The sequence below is a fragment of the Marmota marmota genome, unplaced genomic scaffold, assembly GCF_001458135.2.
Source record: "Marmota marmota marmota unplaced genomic scaffold, marMar, whole genome shotgun sequence".
Taxonomy (NCBI): Eukaryota; Metazoa; Chordata; class Mammalia; order Rodentia; family Sciuridae; genus Marmota; species Marmota marmota.
In genome coordinates, this window is record NW_026000140.1 from 2,294,850 (window position 1) to 2,316,792 (window position 21,943).

The 21,943-nt window shown below is 35.8% G+C and overlaps 1 protein-coding gene across 1 annotated transcript in view; it reads right to left on the reverse strand.

Moving 5' to 3' along the window:
* Positions 1-21,943, reverse strand: part of Adamts3 (ADAM metallopeptidase with thrombospondin type 1 motif 3) — a 249,798-nt gene that overhangs the window by 32,195 nt on the left and 195,660 nt on the right. The window contains exons 6-11 of the mRNA XM_048785770.1: positions 6,788-6,871; positions 4,786-4,942; positions 3,900-4,005; positions 3,362-3,505; positions 2,850-2,982; positions 487-600 (exon numbers count right to left, since the gene is read on the reverse strand). Of these exons, the coding sequence (XP_048641727.1) occupies positions 487-600; positions 2,850-2,982; positions 3,362-3,505; positions 3,900-4,005; positions 4,786-4,942; positions 6,788-6,871 (738 nt within the window). The remainder of the gene's footprint in view (positions 1-486; positions 601-2,849; positions 2,983-3,361; positions 3,506-3,899; positions 4,006-4,785; positions 4,943-6,787; positions 6,872-21,943) is intronic.

Sequence of the window (21,943 nt, forward strand, 5' to 3'; positions counted from 1 at the left end):
AATGAGAGTTTTAACCTAATCAATTCATTAATCTGTTGGTATGGATTAACTGGGTGGTAACTCTAGGCAAGCTAGGCTGTAGCTGGAGGAGGTGGGTCAATGGGCGGCTTTTGGGGTATATCCTTGGTGAGAGAAGAAGGCTCCCTCTGCTTCCTAGTTCCATGTCCTGATACACTTTCTTCCACCACACTCTTGCCATGGTGTTCTGTCTTACCTTGGGCCCAGAGCAATGGAGTTGGCCATCTACGGACTGAGACCTCTGAAACCAGGAGCCCTAAATAAACTTTTTCTTCTATAAGTTGTTCTTGTCGTGTCTGCTGGTCACAGCAGTGAAAAAGCTGACTAAAACATTGCATTTCCATAACAAAACCTCAGGTACTATGGTTTCCATGAAAATGACAGCACAGCTATGTTTGTCATTTGCCAGACTTAAAAATTACCACTCAACATATCATAAATCGGCATCGTATAGATAGATATACTCACTTTTCCAGCAGCACATTCAGTCCCATCAAGTGGGGGTCCCTTTTTAGTCTTACAAAAGTAGGGGTTATCAGGATGGCTGCACCACAGCTGTTTACAGGGGTCAAAGGTTCGGAACTGGAAGAGAGAATGAAACTCTCAGTGAAGTCTCAGATGGCAACACAGACACCAATGAAATGTCCTACAGTTTCTTCATGTCATATATTTTGTATTTCTTAATTTTAAGTCAAGTAGTGCGACATGTTAAGGAAAACACTGCATAAGCATTCCAAGTAGAGAATACTTTTATTTTGCTTTTCTAAAATAGCAATGATAAACAATGATTTATTTGGGATTCTCTGCTAGACTTTTAGTTTTTCTGCATGTCATTTATACTTTCTGATCTTCAAACAGACAATTTTGGAATTTTAAAATGTGTTAGTAATTGTGCACATTTCAAATATGAAATCTTATTATAACCGTTTGGCAGTTCTCAAGCTATCAAAATGCCTTCTCTTTATTCCTGTAGTTATGAACTAGTTACAGATACTTGTGTACATTCTTTGCTCATCTCTTCATTTTTCTCTTTAAATGTAACTATTTTACTATATTTTTTATAGAGTTTTAAAAATTTTTACATAGTTTTTATATCTATTCCCTATACTGCTAATTACCCACATACAGCCTTATGGTCATAGATTTTTTTTTTTTTTTGGTTTTAATCCTTGATTACTTAATGCAGAAATTGTACTTTTAAATGACATTGAGCCAAAGGTTTAGAATTCTAAGGTCTAAAACATTAATGGAGGTAAGTAGAAGCTCACGGTGTATTATTTATAGGCAGGTTAAATGGCTGTATATGCAATATTCCAAAGAGCAAATCAATTTTTTTCATTACCCCAAATACATTTTTTCTTGCTCTGTTTATTCCAACATAAAAAAAAGGCTTTCATTCAGTATGGAGATTCCTCAGAAAACTTGGAATGGAACCACTATTTGACCCAGCTAATGCAACTCCTTTGTTTATACCCAAAGGATTTAAAATCAGCATACTATAGTGACGCAGCCACATCAATGTTTATAGCAGTTCAACTCACAATAGCAAAACTATGAAACCAACCTAGATGTCCTTCAACAGATGAATGGATAAAGATGTGGCATAAACACACAATGGAATATTATTCAGCCTTAAAGAAATTATGTCATTTGCATGGTAAATGGATGGAACTGGAGAATATCATGACAAGTGAAATAAGCCAAACCCCCAAAAACAAAGACCGAATGTTTTCTCTAATAAGTGGATGCTGATCCATAATGGGATGGGGGGGGGGAGAAAAGGACTGTGGATTGTGCATAGGGGAGTGAGGGAAGGGGAGAGGGTATGGGGATGAGAAGGACAGTGGAATGAAACAGATATTATTACCCTATATTCATGTATGATTATACTATCAGTGTGACTCTGCACCATGTTCAGCCAGAGGAAGGAGAGGTTGTGCTCCATTTCTACATAAAGTGTCAAAGTGCATTCTACTGTCATGTATAACTAATTAGAACAAATTAAAAATTAAAAAAGGCTTTCCTGTTTTTTTTCTTTCCTTAAATGAACTACTAAAGATCAGCATGGTCTGATGAAACATACCCCTAAACTGAATAGTTATGCAGAAGACTGGTTGTAAAGGATTCCACTGTGCATTTACTATGTACCTGCATTGTGCTACACACTTTAATTACATCATCACATTTAATCTCACTTCAACCCTATGAGATAAATACTGTCATTATCTACATTTTACACATAAGGAAACTAAGCCAGAGGGATTAAATAATATGCCCAAGGTAAGACGTTGAGTAAGTGTCAGAACTAGAAACCGACCCATCCAGTCTTCCCATGACACCCATATCCTGATGCCCATGCTATACCAACGGAATTTCATGTAGTAGAACACCATAACCCTTCCCTGTGGTCACTAACACAGAATGCTGGCCGTCAAGACAAATAAAAGCCATGTCTCTAAGGCTTAGGAGTCATCTCTGAAGGTCAAATATACTAAGGAGGAAAAGAACATAAAGATTTGGAGCCTGAGAACCTTGGTTAAAAGTTCAGCTCCCTTATTTCCCAGATGTGTGTCTTGAGCAAGTTGCTTAACTTCTGTAGGTCTTAGCTCTTCCTTCTGTAGAAGTATATCAACTCCCTTCTAGTCTTTCACGAGGATTAAGTAAGGCAGTATACTTAAAATATTTGATTTTACCATCTAACAATATAGCAAGCACAAGGTAACTGGTAGAGATTCTTATACTTGCACCAGTGAGTTTGTAAAGTTCACCAAAAAAGAGCTACATGAATAGATTTCAAGATGCAAAAACTAAATTAACTATGGGTAACGTACCGCAGTGCACATTTTGTAACCAACACCAAAATCAAAACGGCATTGCTCATCCATAGAGTAATTTATTCCAGGAAGTTCTGGGAGTTTGGGCCAATCATGTTCAAAAGGGTCATCAAGGAGACAATCATAGGAACTGCAGGAAGGAAAATGTTACAGGTAGTTAAAGGGCAGTTTTTAATACCTTCACTATAGAGTGCAGATTATGTAATATATACAGGAATCACAACCATTCTCTTCCAATCCTCAACTCAACTTTGTCCATTTGCTGAAGATTCTATAAAGACTTTAGTAAAAGAAAATCATAATGCACTTAAGTTCTAGGCTTATGGCTGAAAAATTGTGATTACATTATGCAATCATCACGGCAAAGCCTCTGAATCATAAGAAAATGTTGATTACTGACAACAATATGCATTTACTGGGAATTTTGTTATGATCAAGGTCCTAAGAGTCAATTTCATGTTTGGAGGTTACAGCATAAATGCTCTCATGACATGAAGCAGGACACATACTGGATGTATCTTTTCAATTCTTGACCACTGCATCGGGACCAGTGGTAACGATGAAACGCAGCTTGTACCAAGGGAGCCATGACACTGCCCATAGCAGTTTCGTCCCCACACCTGTTGCCTTGTCCATCATGCTCCATTCCCAACCTAGAACACAAAGGAGATCTCATGGGTGAGAGTCAATGGGGTTATGGCTTTTGTTTATTTTTTTGTTTGTTTTGACAATAAGTACTGGGAAAGATGTATTTTATAAGTCAACATGGCTCCCTCGTGGAAGCCATAGGCAATGAAATTGAGAGCAATCTGACAAAAATGCCTCTCTTATTCCATAGCTATGAAAAGTTCAGGAGTGCCTCTTCAAGACAGAGTCACTCAGTGAGTTTCAGTGCATGACCTCCCCTCTGTTTTCAGCTCCTCACACTTGGCAAGGGATGAGAATTGCATGCTGGCATGTATTCTGCCCCAAGTGTGAACAATACTGGGAGAAGCAAAGAAAAGATCTTTTTTTTTTTTTTCTTTATAGCTGTCAACAGTGACTTACACATGGCCAGTTTCATGGGCTACTACAAAAGCAGATGAAAAACCATCCTCATGATTCAGGGTACAACTTCTCACTGGATGACACATGCCCGTGACTGGAGCATATCCTGTAGAGAATAACAATTACTTTTATTTTCATTTTATGAGAAAACCCATTAAGAATTACTACTGGACCTTTGCCTAGAGGGAAAAAAATAAAAAAGCTTTTCAGCAAACAGGGGCAGCATTATTTCCCAGCTAGCAGTATGTGCCACATTCTCTTGGGAAAACCACAGGTAATGGTCTCTAAAAAGATTCATTGGGTCTGTATTCTCTCCTTTCATAAGGAAAAAAAAAACCAAAACAACAACAACAACAAAATTGCCTGGGGTTACCATTCTGTTCTGCCCACCAGTTAAGCCTTGTCTTTCTGTTTTAGTAAATGGTCCTTCCTATCATGGTACTGATGAAGGGAGCCAGAAATTCCATCAATGTTGAAAAGAAAATCATCAGTCTGCTTTTTCCAAAGTCCGCATCAGAATTTATTAGATAAATGGAAGCTGACTTTGGAAGAAAGCTCTTTGGCAGCAGTCATTCCTCATGGCATCTCTTTTCTCATTCCATACAGTCAGTGGACATCACACTGCATTTTACAGCATCCCCTCCATACCCCAAATGCACAACCATTATTTTAAAGGCAAGTATAATTTATTATAGTATTTAAGCAGCATCTAACAATGTGAATTCCAAAGAAGTCACTGAAAGCAATAGAAAGAAAATGCATACTTGGCTGATGCATGGTGGAAAGTGGTGATGGAGAGCTGAACATTTGAACAGACTGCCCAACTTAGGATTACTCTTGAAAAGTCATGCCCTTAAGTTTTCCTTCTATATATTAATGGCAATACCTTGCATTCCAGCAGGTCCAAAGTCTTGCCTGGTTAAGAAAATTGCATGATCATGGTGCTCAGAGTGGTTGGGATCAGATTTTTGTTGTTGGCAAGCCCAGCGACACACATTCTCTAAGCTCCTGGATGGGTTTCCCCTTTCTATGAGACTGATGGACTAAGAGAAACAGTATGTTAAAGACACATATAACATTTTCCCAAAGGCTTTCTTTAATAACTTTTTCTAAAGTTGAAACTGGGATTATAATACTTAAGAAACAATTTAATGTTATTTGGGGCTTTAGATACCTGCCTTGGTTTGGGAATTCTAAATGCTCAGGAAAGATATCTTGATGATAATCAATACTACCTGTGTTAAAGTTAATGGAGTCCATTTATGGGAATGTCTGATACTGGGATTTGCTATTGTGAGCAAACTCAATATTAATCATTTGGGTAAGAATTTCAGAAGTCCAAAATATTTCCTGGCTCTGTTTAGATTTTAAATTTCATAGATATTAAGAACAAAAATATTGGAAAAGATTCTACCAGGAAGCTTTTCCCCAGAGATATGAAAGTAAAAAATCTTAATTAAAATTTTTGTGATTTTTTTTTTGGGGGTAGGGAATTAATCAATGTACAGGAAGAATAGAAGTTCTTCCATAAGCTGTCAAGTCTGGTAAAATCTTCGTTTATGGGGGGAAAGTCAAATTATATTAACCTCGCACTAAAAACAACAGTTATTTGGAATGTTACCACTATCGCTTTATGGTCGAGAGTTAAAAGTTCAGGGGGAAAAGGGCCCATCGTTCAAGAACCTGGGAGCTGCAATCCCAGACTGTTTCTGGATGGAATGAGAAACTGAAATTGAAACCCCAAATAAGTCTCTACTTGGATGACAGATTGAGAGTTTTGTTAAGTTTCAGCAAATGTTATTATCAGTGTTTACATTCTTAATAGAATTAGCTAGATTTGTTGTATGCTGATCACATATTTCTCGGAGCAAATGACTTAACAACCAACAGAAGGCTATTAACATTTCCAGCTGGAATTAACTTGTTTTCCTCAGTAGCAACACAAAGTAGGTCAGGTTTATGCAAGAAACAAAAGGTCAGTGACACCCTATCATCAGACAAAGATAAGAGGATTCTAAATATATAATTAAATGCAAATATGTGTTTTTCCTGTTTCCTAAATGCACATATTCAACAATATTTCATAACTGGGAAGATTAATTATGGGAGAGATACATGGAATTTTAAACATTCAGAAAATTGACAAGTTGGTTGCTTCCTGTATGTTTCCTTGTCAAAGGGAAACACTTTTAAAATCTATTTTATTATTTTCAAGGACAGAGACATATCTAGTATCATTTTAAAGCCAGTTAAAGTCAGTTATCTTATATGAAATGCCTACATGTACATTTTGACCCAATTTTTTGTTTTCAAAAGATTAAAACTCTTTTAAATAAAAAATATCACTATATTTCACTTTTAAGTAGAAAGATATATGTATTAAATATTGTTTTAACAAAACAAGAAGACACGATTTCTGTCTTTTTCATTCATTGATATATTCAAACAGCTAGAAAAGTGCCACATAGTAGGAACTCAATAGAGACATTTTGAATGAGTATATGAATCACAAACTTGATGATAAACAAAGCTAAGAAAATTCTCTTTTGCTTAATGGTATCCATTCATTCCACCTACAGTCATGCCTAAATTCAGGATTAATATCCACATCTCTGTTAGACAGATGTAGAAAAGCAAAGGGTAGCCACATAAAAATCTGCATTTTCTGCTCAGATTTGGAGATCTCTACTCATTGTGACAGTTTCTCCTCCTCAGTTTGGGCAAACAGGCATTCCCAAGAGACTGGTCTGGATTAATTATGGGAGAGGGATATGTTATTTTAAACATCACTAACATTGCCAAGGTAGTTGAAGCTACAGCAATTTAGTTTTCTATTTGCTAATCCAGTCTTTACTGTTCACAGTCCACAATATTTTAAGATATTTTACCTTTGCATAGCCCAGCATTATCATGCGTACCAGGACCACATTTATGTGTACTCCAAGGGACTCATCATGGTAAATTTCATTCACCTAGAAACAAAGCAGAAAATTGTTAAAAGAAAAACAACATAAAGGACTACATGAGATGTGCAACATTTAATGGATCAACCATATAAGTCATGACAAGTACTCAAGTCAAATAACTTTTTTTTTAAATTTAGTTTAAGCTGAATTCTGAAATGAAGTAGTTTAGCTTTGGAACATTCCTCAGACATGTGAATTATTGATTTTTTAAACTCCACAGAAATATGAACATAGAAAATGTACTCACAGTGGGCTTCATGAAACTCATGTAGTGGGTTAACTGGGTCAAATGGTGGTTCCATTTCTCTAGTTTTTTTGAGGAATCTCCATACTGCTTTCCAGAGTGGTTGTACCAATATACAGTCCCACCAGCAATATATGAGTGAATCTTTTTCCTCACAACCTCACCAACATTTATTGTTACTTGTATTCTTGATAATTACCATTCTGGCTAGAGTGAGATGAAATCTCAGTGTAGTTTTAGTTTGCATTTATCTAATTGTTAGAGATGTTGAACAGGATGTAAAATCACACAGTACAGTAACAAAGCCACAACAATGTTTCTAGCAGCTCAATTCACAATAGCTAAGCTATGGAACCAACCTAGATGCACTTCAACAGATGAATGGATAAAGAATATGTGGTTTATATACACAATGGAGAATTATTCAGTCATATAAAAGAAGGACTTTATGACATTTACCAGTAAATGGATGGATCTGGAGACTATCAGGCTATGTGAAATAAGCCAGACCCAAAATGACAAAAGTTGAATATTTTGTCTGATATGTGGAAGCTAACCCACAATAAATGGGGAGTGGGTAGGAATAGAAATTCAGTGTATTAAAGAAAGGGTGGGTTTGGACTGGGGTTGTGGCTCACCAACCCCAGTAGAGCGCTTGCCTAGCATACACGAGGCTCTGGGTTCGATCCTCAGCACCACATAAATGTAAAATAAAGATATTGTGTCCACATAAAACTTAAGAATAAATATTTTTTTAAAAAAAGAAAGAAAGGGTGGGTTAGAGAAAGGGAAATGAAGGAAAGGGAGTGGGGACAGAAATAGGAAAGACAGTGGAATGAATCTGACATACTTTTCCTAAGTACATATATAAACACAGCACAGTGAATGCCACCATAGTGTATATCCATAAGAATGGTGTTCTAACTAAAATAAGATATATTTCATACTTGCATAATTATATCAACATGTATTCTATAGTCACATATAACTAAAAAGAATTTAAAAAATAAAGCTCATGCAGTGTTTGTAAGCTTCTACATGTTTGTGATATAACTCACATGTAACATGCACCAAAAGCAACTACAAGAGGGTATCCCTGGTGCTGCAGCCATATTGGAGAAATACAGACAGCAGGCATTTTCCACTAGAGTGTCCACAAGGCCAGCAGGGATGTGATGTCTGCTTGTGGGGGCTCATGGTTGGGGGGTATGTGTGCAGGAGCTGTGGTGGTTTATCTGGGCTCCAGCAAGCAGGTGGCTCTCCCAGTGCCCCACAGGAGTCAAACAGCTGTGGCAATGATGGCTTAGAAGTACTTTGGGGAGGTCCTTCAGTATTTGAATTATTAAGGCGTTGAACAAGTGCATATCAGATAAATGTCAACCCTGGATGCAATTCAGAAGGGCTAAACTAAGTCCCTACTTGTTACTTAATTTTTTAAGTTAGGTTGAAGTTTCTAAAAGTGATTTGGTACATTTTAATATCATGGGTGCTGGAATTAGAGCAACCTCAGAGATCATAGTCCAACTCTGTTTATACAGATAAGGAAGATGAAGCCTGTAGAGATTAAGTGACACATAAAACCAGCCCATTATTGGTAGATAGGAATCTAAGGTGGAATGCAATTACATCTTCTGATTAAGCTGGGGCAAAATGAGTGCAAATAAAAATGCTCAACTTGGCAAATGCTAGGAGAAATGGGAAAGGTGAGGTATCTGGCTAGATTACAAAGTTCTAAGCTGTTCCCCAAAGCAAGGACCCAATACTTGTCAGAGTAACTAAAAGGGATGGAAAACTAACTGATGTTCAGACGTAGGCACAATCTAAAACCTGTAGTGAAAAGAATGAAGGAAAGCTCTAAAAAATATTCATGAATCAAACAACTTTGATTTGCCACATTGACCAAGAAACAGATCAAGAAATCTCAATTGAAATGTTTCAAGAATACAGTATGAATGCTCAGAGCCCCTTAAAAACCAGGGTCCTAAATGAAGACAGAAGGCACACTCACTGAATTTTTAGATAGCACAAAAAAGAAAAGCAAAGCAAAGATGGAGGTAAAAGAGCTAATCTAGAATATATTGAAGACAACAAAGTGTAGTTTCATAGGAAAAAGGCAAAGTCCTTTTATGTGGAAAAATGCATTTATATACATATGTACATTTATAAATATACATACACATACTAAGTGTATGTCCATATGCACACATGCTCACACAATATTAAGACCCAGTTTAATACCTGTCAAATGTAAACCAAGAAGCAAAGGAAAAAATTCTGCAATGTACATTTGCATCACATAGAGGTGCAGGCAGGTAGCTCATGCCCAAGCTGTCCCACTTAGGCTGGAGTATACCTGAAGGATTCAGTTGATTTTTCTATGTTGTCTCATAAAAGAGACGTTGATAAGCATCTGAGAAAAAGAGCACAGAAAATGTGTCCTATGAAGAATGGCCAGGGAGATATAGTAGTTAAAAGTCTGGACACCAGACATTGAGTCTCAGATAAATCCTGGTTCAACTTGTCATTGATTGTGAGCTCTGCATCTCTTTGAGTCTCAGCCAAATGAACATAAAAAGAAATACTACCTCATAAGAATGAAAATATTTAACTAATGCAACAAACTGCTCAAAAAATTTCTGATTGAGGAGGGAGAGGGTGTTTACAGGACATTTAGAGTACAGAAAGTACAATAGAAAATCCAGAAAGAAGACTTAATAAAAGTCATATGACAGAGAGTTTAGATTTATACTGTATACCTACAGAAAATAGAACTAAAAATCTTCCTCATTAGTAAAGGAGCAAATTTCAGTTCAGTATAAAGAAAGATGGAATGTTAGACAAACGGCCTTTTTGCCCATGGGCAGGTTTTCTCTTTATCTTACATCACACTTTGTACCGTCTAATAGAAGACTAAATCCTCCCCACCTTTCCCTTCTGAATTAATTATTTGATTTTTAAAAATTCCCAACATTATAGTTCCAGTAAAAGCAAAAATTCTATGGCCTGTCACTAACATAGTCATCCAGAGGCTCATGGGTACTCCAAGAGACTTCTTGTAAGTCAGCTGTTTCAAATTAGAGCATGGCTGTACACAGAGGTATTAACAAGCACTCAGCTTAATGTAGTCAAAATGTAAACGGATTTGATGTTTTTTTAAAAAAAACAGTTAAAAAGTAATGTTAGAAAACAAGCAAAATAAAGAATAAAACTTTAAAGAAAGTAAATAGGATGAAAAACTGAATTAATTTCTGTAGAGCCATGATAGAGGGTAGGAGGTACTTGCAGCTCTTGCAGAATACCAGTGACAACTACACTGTAACATAGTATGTGCATAAAAGTTATAGAAAAAAACCTACACCAGGAGCTTCTATAAAACAAAGGAAACATGGTAGCAGTGACAAATAGCTTGGGAGTTTTAGTATAAAATGTACATATAATCAGTTTAAATTAGTAAATTCATTTGCACTTGGTGATTTTAAAATCAATATAATGCCAAGAAAAGTATATTGGGCAAAATTTGTGTTCCCAACAGCAATACCACACTATTGAAGGAGTAAAAGGACATTCTTTTTAAGAGTCAAATTAACATTCACTGAGAGAAAAGTATTATTTAACAAAAGTCACCATTATGCCAAGCTAATTTGAAAACAGGGTGCTGCAATAAAAACTGAAGCCAGTTATGAAATGTTCTGAGTGAGCACACAATTATGAAAGTATACATATTTATTATGTGGAATAATAAATACTTTTACATAGCAAGATGGTATTTTCTCAGTGTGGCAAATCAGCAGTACCAAATGACTAGAACATGGAAAACTCTGGGTTTAACTTATTATTTTGCTTTCCAAGGCTTAAAAAGTTGGTTCCTATACATATTTACTTTTAAAATGTACTGAGTCATTTGGCTGCTTTTCATCTTGCCAAGCCTTATCAATGCCTGAGATGCAGTGATCTTACACTCAAAGACACAGGAAAAGACTGGATGGATAATGCAGCATTGCAGGATTAGATATTCAAAGCTCTGGACTCTGGTCCCAGCTCTGCCACTGATAAGCTGAGTGATCTTGAGTGATTTCTTAAACTCTTTGATGCTTCATTTCGTTTCTTTGTTTGCAAATCATAATCTTAGTTGCTTTGCTTGCTTCTTGTTTTGCTCAAATCAGGCAAGACACCATACAACTACATTCAGCAAAATACAAAGTACTTCAGCACCAGCCACCTACCCCTGCAAAAAGTACTATAGATACATTTTCATAATCCACCTGGAAAGATAAAGTCAAATAATTGCCCCATCATAGTTTTCATTGAAAGGGAATTTAAGTTGCTTCTTTGTGAATTTTTTTAAAATCTCAAACAAATGAAAGATGTAATTTAAATAGAAAAATCCATTTGACCCTTTTATTTTTGAAAAATATGCTCTAAAGATTGCAGAAAAGCTCCTTCCAGCAGATGGCAGTATGCACATTTTGCAGCAGGTAAGGGACAATCATACCACATACCACATACCAGTTGGTAAGTCTGTTTTTCCCTATATTAATACACAGGTAAAATAACTTCCTTAAAGTTAAATACAATTTTAAAGTTTCCTAGGTAAAATGCTAAGTTTTGAATGCTCAGTTGACCCTTAAAAAAGAAAAATACTGAAAAAATTTATTAAGATGTTTTTGTCATCTAATCACCATATTATATGAGTTATAAAGAAGTCCACATGATCAGCTATTTTTGCCACTCAATAAATCATAAGTAGAAGGAACTAAAAGCATATTATACTGAATTAACAATCTGAATCTATCAGGAGGGACTAAAATAATATTGTTCAAGTGTTTTAATAACCTTTTAGTAACAAAGCAATTTTTTAAGAAGTGAAAGCAAATGTCAACAATAAACAAAAATAATAGCTAATTGTACATACAGTTTTCCAGTTCCAGACTATGTTTTAAATATTTATCTTCATTAATTCATTAATATTTATCTTCATTAATTCATTAATCCTTGAAACAACTTTAGGGATATTATAATCTCTATTTACAACTATAGAAACTGAGATACAGAGAAGTTGCAAAAAATCACATGGCAGAGAGAGCAAAGGATGAAAAGCTAAACAGTCTGATTCCTCAATCAGTAGTTCTAACCATTCTGCTGAACTGCACAGACCTACAGACCATAGCATTTTGTTACTACATGAAAAATATTTACTTTTAGAATAATCAGTCATGATCCACTAAGTTTAACAATATGGTGTGAAACCACACTGAGAAAACGAATTTAAAATTTTCACTTTTTTTGGTCGTCTTCCTTTATATAAATGAGGATTCTGAATTTAATATAACTATTTATTTCTTAATTATTAATATAATGATATATGGAAAAAAATACATAGCTAGAGCAAATCAGTGAAAAAACCATGTAAGAAAAACAATAGGGTAAAACAAATAACTAGTGTTTTAGGTTGTGAAAAAAGCATTAAACACAAACATTCTAAGAAGTCCTGTTATTGACACTACATAATTAATACCAATCGAAATACGTCTATACAAAAATGATATATCTTTTCACCACGAGAACCAACCCATGGGACTCCAAGGTGCTCACGGTTGAACTCAGAGTACTTATTAGATTAACTATAGAAGTGGTAAACAGAATATTAATTCAATTTTCAGATGACCTTAAATTGGAATGAGGTTGCCAATGATGTGAAAAGAGAAAAAAGGTAAAATCAAATCAAGTATTCTTTTCCTTGAAAGGAAAATTCCTTCCAGGTCTATTCCCGGACAGGACAATTTCTCCCAGGACATTTCCCTGGCAGGACAATCTGACCTGCTTTGTCTGCGCAGCTGATGAACAGCTTTGTCTGGCTTGAACAAAGCAACACTCATTTTTCTTTGAGATGGGTGGGTTAGATCCTGAGAGGCATGACTACATGGTGGTCAAGAGAATGGGTTCTGCAGTCAAACTGCCTGGGTATGGTTTAGCTCTGGGACCTTGGACATATTATTTAATTGTCTCAGGGCCTCTGTTTCCTCATCTGTAAAAACAGAAATGTTAAAAGAAATAAGTGAGTTCATATAGGTAGGTACAGTGCCTAAAGTGGTGCTTGTCCTTGGAAATGCAAAAAAAAATTGTTACCATAATTATTACTGTTTTTAAATAGAAGCAAATAAATAGTACATATATATGATTTTTTTAAAAGAGACTTTTGGTTATCTGAAGTGATGACAAGACAGCTTGGGTGATTCTGGATGAATCTGATGAAAACTAAAAAAATATCACTCTGTCCACGACTATCTCTTGTGGAGCTAAGTTTCAAACATACACTTGCTTGATTCTCAGTCCCACACTCTATATTCCTTTTATTCAGAGTAGGTAGTTCTTTCCCAAGCTAACTCTTCTTCCCTCAATTCCAATCTCCCTTTAATAATGTTATTTATTAATACCCTTATCAAGTATTTTTTGAACAGTTATTATATGCTCAGATGTTCCAGGGAGGACTGAAGAACTGAACAGTACATGAGTTTGAGTCTCTATTCTTCATGTATTCTAAAACAGGCTGCCAGCACGGAAAAAATAAATACAAGAAGACATGCAGGCAAGTCCATTCCAGATGAAAATTGATGCAATGAAGAGCAGAGATCTGAGTAACGAGATTTAGGAGGGAGAGGAACAGGATACCATTTGAGACTGGATGTTCATGGGCAGGAAGTATATGGTCATGTGTTAAGGAAAGAGCAATCTCTACAGAGGTAAGAGAGCAAAGGCAAGCAAAACCTTGACACACATCAGAAAGTTGCAAACCCTGCTGCAGGTATCCCTGTCACTACTGTGCAAGGCAGTTGAGACCCAGAGAAGTTATACTGGTACCATATTTCCCTCAAATGGTTCATAGAGCCCAAATTCAAATAAGTCTATGGGAAGCCCATGCTTGATCTCTTCTCACTGGTATCTTTCCTGTCACAGTGGAAGCACTGGATCTCTCCTTTCTTTTAAGGCTTCCTCCCATTTGCTCCCCCCAAATCAATTCTCTATGTCTCTATTCAATCTCTCTTCCTGGAAGCTGCTTTTCCTTGTTTACTAATATTCTCTAATTCCCTTCCTGAAAAAAATAATTGGCCTATGATGTTTTGTGGCATTTGGCACTGCTTATTAGTATACTCTTCAATCATACTGTTCTGTTTTTTTAGACAATTAGCTCCTTTTTTCTAACTAGCCCATATGTTTCTCAAAGTTGTGTTTTCAACCCTCTTCGCTTCTCAAATATTTTCCCTGCAATATTTCATCACTGCTGTCACTTCAACCAATAGCTACAGGTGGATGAACCCCAAATGTTCATCTAACACTGATCTCTCTCTTGCTCCACAGTCACCTGTTCAGGCCTTGTAACAGAAGTATACCTATTTACCTCAAAATAGACTTGTCTCCCTAAAATCTGTTCTTCTCTTCTGAAAATCACATCACAGTTAAAGACTAAAACATCCCAATTCCTCCTTTTCCTTCAAGACTTAGAGTCAATCTGTTACCAAGTCTCAGACCTGTCCAACCTCTATACTCAGCAGCTTAGCACCCATCCAACTCACTTGGACTGTTGCCACAACCTGTTAGAAAATTTGCAAATGTTTATATTAGGGGTGATTTAGAACCATTTTAGAAGTTCTCCAGATAGGAAGACTATAAAAGTTAGATGGTTGTTTTCAATAAGCATAAGCCTGTCCTTTTATGTAAATTATGCTTTAACCTCATTGAAGCATCAAGGGAGTTTAGGGAGGATCAAAAATTGGCATCAGCTGCAAGGCCCTAAAAACTTTTCTGGCCTTTGTAACAATGGATTCATACCAAAAGTCCTGGGAAAATTCCCTTCCTTCAAGAGTAAGGAAGATGGTTCCCTGAGAAAGCTGAAATCTTTTCTATGTTTTAGGGTCCTGGGAAACAAAGATAAAGGTTGGAGCAAACCACGGGAGGATAATGCCATTTTGATATTGGCAGCACAGGAGAGAAGAATGTTTGAGTTTTAGGAAAAGAATGCAGGCTGTACAACCCAAGAAGAAAGTGGAGGGGAAACTAAGAGCCTTCAGTAAATTCTAAAGGGACATCTTAGAGGACACAAAGTGTGGGTGCCACTATATAAATTTCCCTGTGATGAGGAGACTTGCTTCTAGAATGACAGGTCCAGGATATTTCTGGGAAGGTGTTTGTGTTTGTATAAGAGGTACTAGAACTGACTTGTGCTCACTACAATTTGTGACCGTGACTCAGTATGTTCAATCTGCATTGGGGGAAATTAAGACAGTTTCTTGATGTAGGAAAGAATAATTACATAACAAGGTGTCCTAGACTATGGTTCATCCCCTACCTCTAGCACTTAGACACTGTGTTCATAGCACAGTATCTTACAAAGCCTCTCTTCCCAATCACCCTAATGTATTCGGAGTTCACTGTCTGCAACACACACCAATAAAATGATTAATCCTTTTAAAAAACATTTATGACTTTTCATTAATGAGATCCTTAGGATGGCACATACAATTTTCTCCAGTTAGTCTTGGATTCTCTACCTAGTCTCCTCATGTGCCATCTCCCTTAAATACCCACCAATTTTACCATGCAATAAACTAACAGTGGTTCCAAAAACACCATGAACTGACACTTTCATGTACCTTGTTACAATCTGTTTCCCATCCTCCCGAGGATCTAATAGGACTGGGCTTATGGGAGATAATGAATACTTGAGTAAATAAATACATAGAATATTATGTATTTATAAATACTGATGTGAATTCAAATGTCAGAAATAGATTTCAGATAAATAATAGAAAATAGAAACCTGCTACACAATTTACTTAGGATGCCTGAACATGTATATTCCCCGGATAGATCTGCCTCGCACTCACATTTGAGGCTTTCAGAACTGTTAGTTAAGAAATAAAAAGCAGTGTATTGATTTTGCCGTTATTAAGTAATAACCAGTAATTACACATATGTGCTAACACTTAAGTACATTACACTTTGTAGAACCAGAGTGTTTTTGTGGGGTGTATATTTTCTTTAAAAAATACTGGGCATGGAAGCCTGATTTCATAGCTATTAGTTATTATTAGTTCATTATCCATCATAAGTAGCCAATTTCAACAGATAAAAAGAATTAATGAATTTTCTCTTAGTTACTTATGATTTCTTGGAAGTATAATTTTTTTTAATTTTATATTTAGGAAACAGCCTTTTAAAGCAACTCTTTTTCTTTTTTCATTTGATAAATCCTGAGATTAAAGCATAAACTCAATTTTTTAAAGAAAATTTCAGTAGGTACCATGCACTCAGGAGATCTCTACATAGATCTTCATAGATGACAAGGATACTGCAATGGCAGAGTGTTGCTAATGGGAAACACCTGACACAATGAAAGGACACCAGCTAGCCTCTTAACCACAAAGATGTGCTTCATCATCCTGTTACATTCTTCAACTAGATTGCTAAAGGGTTTGGTTCAATCAATCAAGTAACTGAATGTTCACATCGATGACTTCATTGGTGTAACAAGACACAGAAGTAGGTAAAGGAAAGACACTAGAGTTTTCTGTGACAAACAATATAGAAAATGCTTTTGCTTTGAAGTGGGGGCCAGTGGAGTTTAGGGGAGAAGAGCACAGGCACAGAGGCAGAGATCTGTCTGGGTTCAAGTCCTGATGGCCAATATCAGCTGTTGGACCTAGGAAAATCACCTAACTTCCCTACATCTTGATTTCCTCATTTGTAAACTGGACTAAAAATGAAAACATCTTGGGGTTAGAGAGTATTGAATAATTCATGCAAAGCATTTAGCAGAGGACCAAGCATAGAACAAGGGCAAAAATATTTGGTATGTTTATCCTTAACAACATTAAATCTTTTTTTTTTTTTGAATCTGGATCTTAAACTAGATGATTTAAAATACCTTGAAAGATTTTATTACCAACACTTATTCCACATAATCTATTTCTCCAAAGACTACCCACATAAATGGCAAAATTATCCGCCACAATATTCAATCCCAAAATAGGGTAAATCACTCTGAATTTCTCCCTTTCCCTCAGCCCACTGAACCAGTAACGAATTCTATTGATTCAACCATAAACCCTCCATTTTTGCTGCAACCACCACTGCCCCAAAACCATCATTTCTTGCCTAGACATTTACAATTACTTTTCCAATTTGCCTACCTACCTTGTCCCCTAGGTCTCTCCAATTTATTTTTTACAAGTCAGAGAGACAGAAACTGGCCTTTAACAACTTTTTATTGCACTGGAAGTTGTATTCAAAGTCCTTCTATTATCTGCAAGGGGTTTCTTGCCTTTGCCTAGCTCCACCTGACTCCTCATACATCAGACTAGAGCCCCAGTGGCCTTCCTTTGGTCACTAAAACACAAGTGCTAATTCAATGGCTGGCTCTTTTACTTTTGGTTTCAGCTTCAGAATTGTTTTTTGAAAGAAGGCTTGCTTAACCATTATGCTCGTGTACAACCCCTGTCAACCATTTGCCATTATTCTCTTTCCTAGCAAATTATTAGTTCCCTGCCTTGTAACCTATGATGTACATACCTAGTATATAGCATTACAATATATGTTAAAAAGACAGAATTGATTAAAATTGTATTGCATGTCCACTATGTGGCAGACACTGCTTTTGATACCTTACATAGGAAGCTTAATAACATATAATAGCTGCATTAATGGAACAAATAAACAATTAGAGAACTGCTCTCAAGGAATTCACTAAATTTATAGTAAGGAAGGAATAATTTGTGAAAAGTTTATAGGAACTGATAGTAGATTCTGATCTTGATAAGTGGAAGGAAGGAAGGAAGGAAGGAAGGAAGGAAGGAAGGAAGGAAGGAAGGAAGGAATTTATTTTAAAGAGGCCAAAGAACAAAGGCATGGGAATGGGTTGTCATTGTACCCTATTTCCCATTGTGTTCTAAATCATTGCCACTGCAGAAATTGTGAAAGATGAAATTTCCTGAAACCAATGTATCTTATTTTCTCTAACCAGCAACAGCCACACTAATCTAATTTGTACAGGATTCATGCACTGTTTTTTCAACTCTAAAGTGAAGGAGTGAGTTAATAGGCCCGCCTAAGGTCCTTTCAAATGATTCTTGGCTTCCTTTTAAATTCTAAGCATCTTGAGAGGAGGGATCATTATACTCCTTCTTCAAAAAATGTAGAAAGAACAGCTTCTTTTTTATATATGTTAAAGTTAGTTGGATATTCTGCCTAGCAGTCCCAATCTATGTTGATTTCAAACCCTGACACCAATTTTTAATGACTGAAAATCAACTACATTATGGATTGTTAGAATAGAAAGCAAGATGGGCAGGTACCTTTTAGTCTATCTTGGAATAACTGATATTTCTCAAACCTTTTCTTTATTCTGACATGAATGAACATATTAATCAGAAAGGCACTGAAAGAGACAGAGAGGGAACAAGAGAAAAGTTCTGCCCTCAAACATCACCAAAAAATGTGTAGAACTGAATATGTGAAGAAAGAAAATTGCCAGTGATTCACAAAAGGAAGACAACTGACAGAAAATACCAGGTGAGTGTGTAGTGGCTGAAAAAATTCTAGTTTCCTAAAGGGATCGGAGTAGATGAACACATATCTTTTATGTCTTTTTAGCTGACATTTTCACTTAATAATTTAATACAAATTCCAATTTTAAAAAATGGCACTGTTATACCACACTAGCTTGTGTTCCCTGCAAACCAAACTTTGAAATTTAGAGCTGTTTTTATTTCATTACCCTTGAGGGATTCTCTGCTTCCTGTCCTTAATCTGCAAGAACAAATATGCCAGAATCCCACAGGACAAGATATTATAGAATGCTGTATATGACTTCTCAGAGAACTGGAAATTTTGCAAATGTAGAGCATCTACTCTAGAGAGTGACATTTTTGATCCAGCTTTTAATTTAAAGACTTTTACCTAACATTGACACATTAGCATACTATTTTTCTGAAAGTAAAATTTCCTTTTCAAAGGTCATCCAAATCATCCTTAATAAACTACATAGCCAAATACCTTCTAATTCAAAGGTTTTCTTTCCTTCCCTGACCTGAAGTTCCCTCCCTCTCTCCTTTCTATCTGTTTAGGTTATGTTGTTTAAATCTCCATGGACAAGCAGAATTCTTCCATCAATCTTTGTGTGGTAATGTTTTACTTATCTATTTATTTGGTAATGTTTCATTTTTTTTTAAAAAAAGCTTATTATAGGTAATATCTAAACATTGTTAGGCTCTCAGTTGAGAGCTGTATACATGCTATAACAGCATGAATTAAACCTCATACTTAACCTTTCTCTCCCACTTGTTTTGAATACATTTTTTAAATCATAGTTTCCCTCAAACTGGAATACCTAACAACATACCAGCATAGTTTAGGAGATTAATAAAGAATTCTACATGTAAACAATGGGCATATTTGTGCTGAATGTCATGGAATTTTATACCAATTTTGGGATTTTTCAAAAACCCACTGACCTGAATTTTAAATTACTCGATTATCCCAAATTTAAAGGGCATTCACAGAAGAGCCACAACTGAAATACAACTACTGTTGCTTTCTCTCCTTATACTTTACTTAATAAAAATAAAAATTTATTTAGAATTACTGGTTTCTTAAATCATTACCGTCTCAGCAAGATGAGAACAGCAAATATATTTGGTCAACATAAAATTTTCCATGTTGTTCACTTCCTTTCCACTCTCATGCTTCAACTTTGGTTTAGCCCCTCATCAAATCTCTCCTCAATCACTGTGACATTCTGCAGAGGCTTGATTCTCTCATTAACCACTGCCCAGCCAGCCATCAAATTCCTGATTCTAAAATCTAATCATTAGTTCTCAGTATGAAATCCAGTACATGGTCCTTAGCATAGCAGTTAAGACTTACTGTAATTTGACCCTCGCCTACCATCACTTGGTCTTCCTGCCACCACCCCCCTGTACCTCTTCCACCAGGAAGCCCTGTAGAACAGCAGTTAAGAGAAGGGTTATGAAGTCATTTTGCATGAGTTTGTTTATGCCAGCTCACTAAGTGAGCTTGGTCAAGTGGCGCATGCTTTCAAAGCCGGGATTTCCCTCCTCCAAAATCAAAACAATGACAGAAAATCCCCAAAGACCTAGTTTACCTCCTAGCTTCTGGATGTATTACAGAATTAATGAACATTTTATTGAATCTTTCAATTTTTAAAGCATGGAAATTGCTTCCTAGGAAAGAACACAAATTTTCTAAGGTCACAGAACGATTAGGCTAAAACTTGCTTACTCTCCTGAGTCCTCATGGAATGCCCTCATTGCTTCCTGATGTGATGAATGTGGTCATTTATCACTTTCTGAAATGCTATAATATTTACATTATAATGCCTAAGATGCTAGTGTTAATAAGAACATGCTTTTTAATACTTAATTTTTTTGTAATTTTCCCTATATTTATCTTTTCTCCTCAACAATTTGTAAATTCTATGAGGACAAAAACCAAATATCTACTGTATTACTCCCAGAGCCCTCTGTGATTCTGACTTTGAGCACCAGCTAGGAGCCTAATAAAGTATCTTCTTAGGAAAAAACTGCCCCAGGCACAATGCAGGAAGTGAAAATAGCATTTTCACAGGAATTTTTAAGTTTTTGATAATTTAAAAAGTAAAACTCAACATGAAAAACTAAAATATGGTTATATATTTGTGTGCATAGAGCACCATACAAAGAACATGACTCGTATTTACTCATTTAGTCCTTTCAACATTTCTACTATTTTTCTCTTTATAAAGGTGAGGAGACTGAAATAGACAAGAGACTAAGAAACATGCCCAAGTTTACACAACTATCAAGTCATACACAAAGTTAATAGTCAATAGTTGAAAACCTATATACATAACTATGGCCAAGTTCAGTAATTTGTTTAATGTGTGTGTTTTTGTCTTCATAACAGGAATTAGTGCCAATGAACAAATAAAAATGTGTTTGAATCTCTAAACTCATTTTCCATTTCACAGTGATATGGAATATGAGCATCTCAATGAACAAAAATACATATAGCAGATGAACTAAAATATTAGCATAAATATAATCATGATTCATGAAAGGAAGGATTTTTCTTCTCCAATATAATTGTATGAAATCTACTCTTAAGCATGGAGAAAGAAATAGACATAGATGCCCCTAAAATAAATATAAAACCCAAAGCAAAGTCAGAGAATAGAAAGAATTAGGTAATACATTTACAAGATCAATATAATATGTATTTTAAAATGGCATAAGGTAAAACATAGCAGTGTACTACTATCTCAATTATCTTTTAGAAGCAGGTGGCCTATATATTATATTTTATCATTCCTTATCAATTGTTCTTGCCAATTCAAAAGAAAAAAGAGCATCAGTTCAAGGATACCAACAAAAATTTCTTCTGAATCTGATTAAGGCTCATAAAGGAGATATAAAGAGCAAACTTAAAGGGCTCTTTAGCAACTGCTGAGCAGCACTACGCCAGTAGTTGTGTGCTTTGTAAATACATTGCCTTTTATCTTATAATTCTGAAATATCACGTTTATTCAAAAGCTCAATGGGCATAAATCATTCATCATCATCCCAGGATACAGTGCAATGCTGGGAAGAGCTATTTCATCCTTCCCAGTTCGAATCAAAGCAGGAGGACAGTGTTGAAAATTTTGATTATCCCAGAACAAAATAAAAACTATCCTTATTATTCTGTCCCTTCATGGCTTTTAAAATACATGATTTTTCCTTCGTGAAAATGGTCAACTACAAGAGACTTTTACTCCATGCTTCCTTGGATTTGGCATTCTTATG